General features: G+C 29.9%; 1 protein-coding gene and 1 long non-coding RNA gene across 2 annotated transcripts; both read right to left on the bottom strand.

Annotated features, from left to right (window-relative positions):
* Positions 1–2,653: 2,653 nt before the first annotated feature.
* Positions 2,654–3,035, bottom strand: LOC134275550 (uncharacterized). The gene is made up of 2 exons (XR_009993844.1): positions 2,997–3,035; positions 2,654–2,847 (listed from the first exon to the last, which is right to left on the bottom strand). It is a non-coding gene; the product is annotated as an uncharacterized LOC134275550 (long non-coding RNA).
* A 6-nt stretch (positions 3,036–3,041) lies between these two features.
* Positions 3,042–8,480, bottom strand: LOC134275551 (fibroleukin-like). The gene is made up of 6 exons (XM_062757824.1): positions 8,192–8,480; positions 7,929–8,074; positions 7,667–7,763; positions 7,181–7,354; positions 3,385–3,405; positions 3,042–3,250 (listed from the first exon to the last, which is right to left on the bottom strand). The coding sequence occupies exons 1-6, from the start codon at positions 8,478–8,480 to the stop codon at positions 3,042–3,044; spliced, it is 936 nt and encodes a 311-aa protein (XP_062613808.1).
* Between the last annotated feature and the right edge of the window lie 1,035 nt (positions 8,481–9,515).

Raw genomic sequence — 9,515 nt, 5'->3', positions numbered from 1 at the left:
TAAGTCGTTTGATTTTTTTTCTGATTTATGGGAACTGTAAGTGGTAAATCAGGTTAACAATGAAATACATTTTATGGTAATTGTTTACATCCAGGTTTAAACAATCTACTCACATAACTTGATATTACAATGTGGTTTGAGCATGAATTTCTCCATATTTCCTTTTTTTTTTCATTTTTATCACATGAATACAATATCAATTTGTCAAATTTCTTGAATATACATTTGATTAAAGTTGAACTATTTCATTAAAAATTATTAGATGTATTTTTAACTTCTGTAAAAAAGTTATCCTAGATTTTTTTTGCTTTTAAGTAATTTTTGATTTTGATTTTAAAAAACTGCATATTAAATCTGGTTGAAATCTATTTCTGATCAAAATTTTCAGTTCTATTTTCATTCATAAACATTATATTCTTTGTTTTTCAAATTAAATAAAGTTTGGCTTATCATACTCGTTAGAAAATATTCTATTGTTACACATAAAAATGAGAATACTTTCCCTTGAAATGTCTACTGACCTTGGATACAGCGGATCAAATTTTATAATTTTTAGATCATTCAGGATTTAAAGCAACATTTCATAAACGTATCGGTGGTGTTTAAATTTTAAGATGAAATAATTTTTTTCTTGTCCTTTTCTGCAGAAGTTGATCTCAACGGTTCATTTGCATTTCGTTCAATGTTTTGACATTTGACGACAATGAAAGACTCATTTTTGATAATTGGACACCAGTGACGTATTAGAACTGGAATCCTAACGATGAGGGCGAGACATCAGTTGACCCAATCATTGGCCTCCTTTTGACTTATCATAACGACGGAAGGTTTTGATTGAGAGAAACTACACGTACTATTCAGGAGAAGACGGACTAAAACTTTTTATTTGTGTGGATTCTCCATTTTATTTGGAGCCTGAAGAGTGTTCTGTTATATAATGATTCATTTTCTTTTAATTAAAATAAACATTTGCAACCATTATCTTTTTTATATAATTTCATTAAGCATGGTATACTTTCTAAATCATTAAATGGAGTATTCTTAAGTTAACGTATCGTATTCTTCTCCTCGGAAGTCATTAATTTATCCTCGGATCGTATATTCCTCTCCTGGAAGAGATCTAATTTTCCTCGGATTGTATATTCGTCTCCTCGGAAGTGATAGGTTTATCCTCATGTTTTAAATAAACTATGAATAGCATATACACAAAGACAGACAGTGCATTATATTGTTTCGTTATTTTCCCAAGGAAACTGACTGGGATCTCCTCGCACCATACATACAAACATTTTAGCACAAAGTGTTGTTTTTAAAATTTCTATCCGTAATCCAAAAAATAAGGGGCAAATATATTTTCCTAGGACGGTCGGTCCAGTTGTCTGTTTGTTTGTTATTTTTTTTCCTGATTTATCTGTAAGTGGTTAATCGATCAATTAGCCCTGACTACAGCCTTTAATTGGTTTGAGCTATGAATTTCATATTTCACAGGTTTTTTCTTTATTTTGACGGTCAATTTCGAATTTGGAATTTGAGCCTTGGTCATATAAACCATGGCTTTGATATTTCACTGGTGTATTCAACGTGTAAAAACTTTTCCTTGGGTAAAAGTATTTTTGACTTGTGACCTTTATTTTTTACTCACTTTTTAAAAATGTTCAAAATTTTAATTAGCGTAGCTATTACACGGTTAAATCAAGTGATATCGTACTCCTCACGCTTATATTTTGATAAGACCTTCTCTTGAGTACAAGCAGTAATGACCTTGAACCTTGAACTTAGGGATTTGACCTACTTTTCAAAAACGTAAACTTTGGTCATATTTACTGAATATTTTGTGCTAGGGGTTAACTATTTTACCGGTTCATTTCTTGTGGTAAAAGCTTCTCTTGAATACCAATATTTTCTTTTTATATTTTTATCCTTTCATTTGGACATCAGACTTTGACCAACTTTTGAAAAAAACTTTGGTGATAACTTTTGAATGGTTTATTTCGTGAGTTTTATATTTCACCTGTGTATTCTTTCTGAAATTCTTTTGGGCATCATTAATATTGACTCCTTGACCTTGTCCAGTTTGACCTACTTTTGAAAATCTCTAACTTTGGTCATAATTACGGAACTGTTGCTGCTTATATGGTTTTTTTAGAAGGTAAACTCATTGTGAGGAACGTTTCACCAAAACTACCTTTATATTGACAGGTGTTTGACCTGCAAACGACAACATTTATCATAAGCCTCTTTGTTTCACAAACTTTTCTTGAATTTTGATCATTAGCTCCTAAAACTTTTCCTATTGATTTAATAACAAATTTCAAGTTGTAGTCTATCAAATTTTTAGATATACTAGTATATAAACCATCGTATACACATTGCATAAAGGAGAATGTCTTGTCACACATATTGAATCATTTTTTAAAGATGTAGTCTCATAATTACAAAAGTTTTAGCAAACATATTGATTAATAATAGCTTGCTTTTTATTTGCAAAGACAGTTGAAAATATAAGATAACATCTTTCAAAAAATAACGAATATTTTTTTCTAACTCCTTGTCTTGTTTTGCAAATTTGATTTTTTTGATTCATCTTCATCCTAATTCTCCGTCCAGTTATCTCCATTTATCAGTGTTTGGAAAAAAGAACGAAATTTTTCTATTTTCAAATTTATTACAACACATATAAAATACATCTTTTACTGAATACATCCAGTATCGCTTTACAGAGCCGTTCAACCACCTTCTTTTACTGTTTGTTACTTGATGTTAAATATTAAAAAAAAGAACTCAGCGATAAAAATTAATTTAAAATCGTCTCTTTGGGGTTTCCGTAATCCATGGATGATGTTTCGTCTGTTTAAAAAAATTGAATTAATACTTCACAGATAAATGTATGATACATATTTTTTTTTTTTATTAAAAAAAAAACAACTTTTATAACTGAAAATTTCAGAGTGATACAAAAAGAAAAAAAATGGATATTAAGATTTAATGATGTTTACCTAATGACGTCTGATCATCATGGTGGTCCCCCTCACTGATGTCCCTCATCTGTGGGATATGGCCAGAACAGTCTCCGGGGACCATTGACCGTTAAGGAAGGCCAGGTGACAATCGTTAAACCACCAGCCTCCTCTATAACCAGACCAAGTAGCACAGTTACCACCAGGCCACCTGTCGTTATCTCTGTCTGGGGTGGTGAAGGACATCCCAGACAGATCGTAGTCAGAAAAACCTGTGTTTAACATACTGTCTCCTGTAAAATTAAAAAAGAAAAATATACATGGACACTTGTTTAAAATAGATCAGTAGATTTATATCCACTATACTCGTCGTGATCTCTGTCTGGGTGGAGAAGAACATCCCAGACAGATCGTGGTAAAATAATACCTGTATTTAACATACTGTCCCCTGTAAAATCAAACAAAAAGAATCACAAAGTTAATTGATTTATATATTTTTAATCTAATTGTCAATAATAATACTGAGGTACTTCTAAGATAGACGGCTTTAGGTGCTGGGTAGAGCGATAATATTTATTTAGTTCAGCCTTAGAATCCCTGGTTCTATCATACTGGTATCTGCAGAATTAGAGAAAATATATAACAGAGATAATAGTTATTAATTTACATCACTTTAATCTTAATACTGAAGTACGTCTGAAATACATTGTTTAACGTGCTGTTTCCTGTACGGAGAGATAAAAATAATACAAGACAACAAAACACTACACAATTCACATAGCATCCTTTCTAGTGTAACAATATACAACAGACGGGTTACACTGTGGGGGGGGGGGGTAAGGTCATTTGAAATTCTAGAAAATATGAAAAAAAGAAATTTTAATATTTGTCCGAGAACGTGCCTTCAAAAATGTATAACATGCAATATAAAGTAAATCATAAATAACAAGATAAGATATGGTGTATCTGTGAATCTTTAAAGATGGTAGATTTCCTATTAAATAAATGTAAATGTGAAACGCGTTGAGGTCTTTTGAATTTGGCATTTTAAGCTTTTTTTATTTGAATATTTATCCGATCAAATATTTTTTATCATCAAATTTTTGCAAACCTTTAGACATTTAAGAGTAATGACGCACTGTAAACTTCTTATTCAGTAGTAGCAAAAAATGTGGTTCATTGAAAATCAAAATTATTATTATTAAAATGTGAATTATAAAAAAATATCAGGAAACCCAATTGAAAAGCAATGTTGAACAAATGTAATTATTGGATTTGTTTGTTTAAAAAAAAATAATTTTTCCTCATAAGATGTAAAAAAAATCTACATAAATAACAAACAATATCTACAGTATAAATGTATCTGAAATTAAATTCTGTAATATTAAACATGTTTATTTAGCGTGGAATCAAATAAGTATAAAAAAAAAAACACATTTTCTTTTTTTCAAGAACTTTATAAATACAGAAAAGAATACTTCATTGATAATATGTGACCACGACAAAAAGGGTCCAGAAAAAAAATGAAATTATTTTTTTGTCTTTATAAAATGTAATGATAACACAAATTCAAAATTTCATGCAAATATCATTGAAAACAAAGAAGATACAGGCCCAGGTATGTAGGCATATCTTCCAGTCATTTCATAACGTCAGTGACGTTACCATAACGTCGTAATTAGAAAATCAAACATATCTCAACATTTTCAGTCTACTGGTGTAAAAGAACAATTTCTTCTTTTTATTTAAACTCTTCTTAAAATTTTGCTTAGGTATGATGAAAATAAATTAATTGAATCATTAAATATATACTGTTATTCTTACTTATTACGTGTGACTGTTGAAACAATTGTCAATTTGATTCAGAAGACTGACTTGTTATCCTACCAACATCGATGACCACAGAGAGAAAGGAAGAAAACATGCGCAATGAAAAAATAATCCAACCATTTATTTTTAATATAAGATAAATATGCAAATTGAAATTACATTCCAAAATAACAAAAAAGTTATTATTTGTAGTTATGACAAAATACACCAGATATTAGGGCTGAAACGATACACCCCCTCCACGATATGATACATATTGCAATACTTGTGTCACAATTCAATTTTTTTTGATACGATACATTTTTAAAAGGGAACATATCATTAGGTTAAAGAAAACATGTATTCAGATTCCAAAAGATACATAAAAGGTGGTGATATAAGAAGAAAACACTTCTTGTGCTTCTGTCAATAAAAATAGCACATTGTCTGTGTCAAATCTAGCAGCGGCAGCCTGCGCTAAAACTTTTTTCTGTCTCAATTATATCTGCCTTAAGTGTCAAACTATCAAAATGAGGACAAAGTCGGTCATTTCAAGGGGTAATCATTATAAAAAAATCCTTGAAAATTAGGTAAAAGAAGAATTAAAACATACAATGAATTTTTTCACTTGTTATCAAAAAATAGAATGACAGATTCTTTGACAGAGTTACAACAAAAAAAAAATGAATAGCAGATCACTATTTTTAAATCAGCCACTCTCAATATTGCAAACATGTACATTAAAATATACTGATGATATTAAGGATGTGTGCATCAGTACTTTCTTAACATTATCAACAGTATACAGTTAAAAGATTATAAAAATATTATATTTGAGGGAGGGGGGGGGGGTAGTAGGAAAATTGTATCCCTTGAAAATTTAAAAAAAAGTTTTTTAAAAAAAAATCATTTTTGACAAAGCTTTGTAATATTTTTGTTATACTGTAAAATCAAGAAGGTGCAAAAAGAATTTTCACAAATTTTTTAAACTGTTAAGATTAATTGATTTATATATTTTTTAATCTAAATTGACAATAATAATGTAACACATTACTGGAAGTAATTCTAATAGGAACTAAAGGTATACATTTTAGGTGCTGGAGAAGAAGCGATAATATTTATTTAGTTCTTTAGCAGAGAGTGATAGAAATGCCACGGATTTCCTATATAGGTACCATACTGGCATTTCTGCAGATCATTAGAGAAAATATATAACACACAAAGAGAAAATAACAACACCAGGAGTTATTAATTTACATCACATTAATCTTACATAGCTGAAACGTATGGCCTCTGTGGGATGAATCTGGTGTCTGCCATACATTGTTTAACGTGGATCAAAATGTTGTCCTGTATAGAGAGATAATATGGAGTTCTAAAAATAATACAATATATATACAACAAAACACTTTTATGACATCAATTCACATAGCATCCTTTCTAGTGTAACAATAAACAACAGACGTTATTACACTTTTCATTATGATGTACACTTACCTACAAGAACTCTCCAGAGAGCATACCATTATAAAGACAAAGGTTTTTGTTTTGCCCAAGGTCATTTGAAATTTTAGAAAATATGTTCTCAAAAAAAGATTTTAATAATTTTAAACAGAACTAAAGAATTGAACGTGCCTTCAAACATGTATAACATGCAATACTAAGTAAATCATAAATAACGAGATAAGATATGGTGTATCTGTGAATGTTTTAAGATGGTAGATTTCCTACTAGTTATATAAAAATGTAAATGTGAAACGCGTTGAGGTCTTTTGAATTTGGCTTTTTAAGCTTTTTTTATTGTATTTGAATATTTATCCATTTGTATCAAATTATTTTTTATCATCAAATTTTTGCAAACCTTTAACACATTTTAGATTAATGACGCACTGTAAACTTCTTATTCCAGTAGTATAATAGTAAAAAATGTGAATCATTGAAAATCAGAAAACAATTAATTTTGCATTATAAAATTTTAACTTACCAGTTTGTTTACATTCCTCTGGTAAGGAAACTGTAAACTTTTTCCGTATCAGTTAAAATGTGAATTATAAAAAATTATCAGGAAACCCAATCTGAAAAGCAATGTTGAACAAATGTAATTATTGGATTTGTTTGTTTAAAAAAAATTGCATAATTTTTCCTTGTACATAAGATGTATAATTAGAAATTTTATCTACATGACAATAACAAATTCAATATCTGCTGAATATATGAATTGTATCTGCAAATGAAATTCTGTAATATTAAACATGTTTATTTAGCGTGGAATCAAAAAAACATACATAAATATATTGCAAAAAAAACACATCTTTCTTTTTTTTCAAGAACTTTATAATCTTTCAATACAGAAAAGAATACTTATTGATAATATACGTGATTTGAACCCAATTTTAAGAACTTAACATAAATACACTTACCTAGTGTCCCTGTGGCAGGTCCTGCAAGAAAGAGTTGATATTTTCCTGTTTCATTGGAGACAGAAAATCGATCGTACATTTCATACAGAGTTGTACCATTCTGGAGAGTGATGGACACATACAGGGATGAGGTGTTTTCTTTTGTTAATTTATGGATTACGTCATTTCCTGTATTAAGATATATTTGAAATCATCTGAAAAGTTCATCGAATACAATTAATTCTTTTAAAATCTATATGAATCTACCGTAATGAAAAATCAAATTATTTTCCATAACTGTAAACAATATTGCTGAATTTGGTCTCATTAGAATATGCCGCTAAATGATATTCTTCTTTCTATTTTTTTATTTGAAATATCAATTAAACACGATATCTGAATATCATAGAACACACATTACCTGGTCTTAACTTTAGATTTTTTTTATCTTAAAACTTTGAAGGAATAAAAAGTTCTTATTTGAAACCGATTTACACTTACCAATCCAGACATCCTGTTCTGGTGAACCAAAGCCATTCTTATAATCCGTCCAGTTCCTGTCAAAGATCACGGATCCGTCTACGCGTTTCTGAATTGCCTGTAAAAATTAACATACATTACATTTCAATTTATTGCTTCGAACATTCGTAGGATCCATTTTTTATGAGATAAACTACAATACAATCCTAAAATCCTTAAAACCACCAAAACAAAGTGTGTTATATTAAGTACTTTTAATTATAAAATAAAAAAAAAAACCTACCGTCCATCCACCGCCCATCGTGGTCATGTCGCAGTGGACACTTATTGGAATGGTTAATGTTCTGTAGGGGTATATATCATACACCCCTGTGATGGTTTGTCCATTTTCTTGAAGATCTTTGCAATCTTTGGGCATGCTAGAAAAATCTAAAAAAAAAAAAAAAAAATACAGGAAACTTGATAAAAAAAAAAATCCTGTCCCCTCGAGAAGGACCTAAAAAATCAAAGAAGCTAAGAGAATAAAAAAAAACCAAATATACATACCGTTATCTGAGTAGTATCTCCAGCCGGCCTCCTCAGAGGTACCAGACGTTAGACTTTTTTTGTGGGTACGGCATTTTTTCATTTTAGGATTAAAACCAAAAAACACGCACTCCCCTTGACACATTGCGGCGCACTCAGTCAACGACTGAGCATTATGTTCCGCTAAAAGGTCATTGTTTGATTTCTTATCGTTAAAGTCAAGTTTCGCAGCATATTTTTGAGAAATAATGGTGGCTTTAGATAAAGCTAAGAAGCCTACAATTAAAGTGATAACCCACTGATTGCTCATTTTTTTTTTGTTGCGTACAAATCTGCCGCGTTCTCGTGAATCTGTGAAATTCTGCTAAATGGTCTTTCAACAGCCAGATATATATATCGTACCATAATCAATGTCTGAAAAGCGATTGGCTAACTGTTACGTATTCTATATTTCACTATTGTTTAGGTATCGATTTTATCGAAGTTCATATAAATTGTCATAAATTTTCATAAACTTTTTTTTGAAATTGCAATTTAAAATTTAACAATGAATGGTGTTCTGTTTTTAATTTAGTTAATGCCTGTTATGTTATGATGTTGTACAATGTTTTTTTTTTTTTTGTTAGCTACAAAAGTATCTTTTAAATATGTAATTTTGATATATATATTCCTTCATCAACTCAAACTGAATGAAATTGGAAATCAGCAATTTTCTAAAATTCAAAGTGAAAAATTATCTAACTCTAAGACATTATTAAGAATTTATTGATCTATTTCAACTTTGATACATAAGCCTCTAAATGTTAATGTAACACTATAAATCATCATTATTATATTTACTTTTGAGTCTTATAGACGTACATTTGTAATATATATATATCAGAGAATTCTATAAGGATACTTTTAAGCGTGTTAAATTTTTTTAAAAAAAGTACTTATGATAGATGTTCAAAAAGAATCGTAATACGTTGTTAAAATGACAAAGGCGTCAAGACCTGAGGGAGGGGGGTGGGGGGTGGGTGGGGCTTAACCATTATATAGACAGTGGTAATTTTGATTTACCTTTTTTTTTGATATGCCCCCTCACCCACCCACACACTTTCGATTTACCCCCCTTTAAACTTGCTTCCGACGCCCATGAATGAGACCCAGATTGGTAAATTTCTTTAAGGAAAGGAAATAATATAAGTTGTAAAACGTGTTTCCGAATCCTGTTTGTATTATCTACTGTGTATACATAATGTCTAATTTCAATGACATAAAATTAAAATTTAAATGGTGAATAGCTAATGTTGCACATGAATCGCACACTTATTATTTTAACTTAAAAAGGCAAGTGGTCCTC

Source organism: Saccostrea cucullata, unplaced genomic scaffold (genome assembly GCF_032062105.1).
Source record: "Saccostrea cucullata isolate Sc308-1 unplaced genomic scaffold, CSIRO_AGI_Scuc_v1 ctg6369, whole genome shotgun sequence".
NCBI classification, from domain to species: Eukaryota; Metazoa; Mollusca; class Bivalvia; order Ostreida; family Ostreidae; genus Saccostrea; species Saccostrea cuccullata.
Note: the sequence above shows the minus strand (reverse complement) of the source record. Positions and strands in the feature narration are given on the sequence as shown.

Excerpts from the sequence above, each read along its gene's own strand:
- LOC134275551 (XM_062757824.1), bottom strand. The coding sequence starts at position 8,480 with ATGAGCAATCAGTGGGTTATCACTTTAATTGTAGGCTTCTTAGCTTTA. Across the intron at positions 8,075-8,191 it reads GAGATACTACTCAGATAACG|ATTTTTCTAGCATGCCCAAA; the intron begins GTATGTATATTT and ends TTTTTTTTTTAG. Across the intron at positions 3,251-3,384 it reads GGACAGTATGTTAAATACAG|GAGACAGTATGTTAAACACA; the intron begins GTATTATTTTAC and ends TTAATTTTACAG.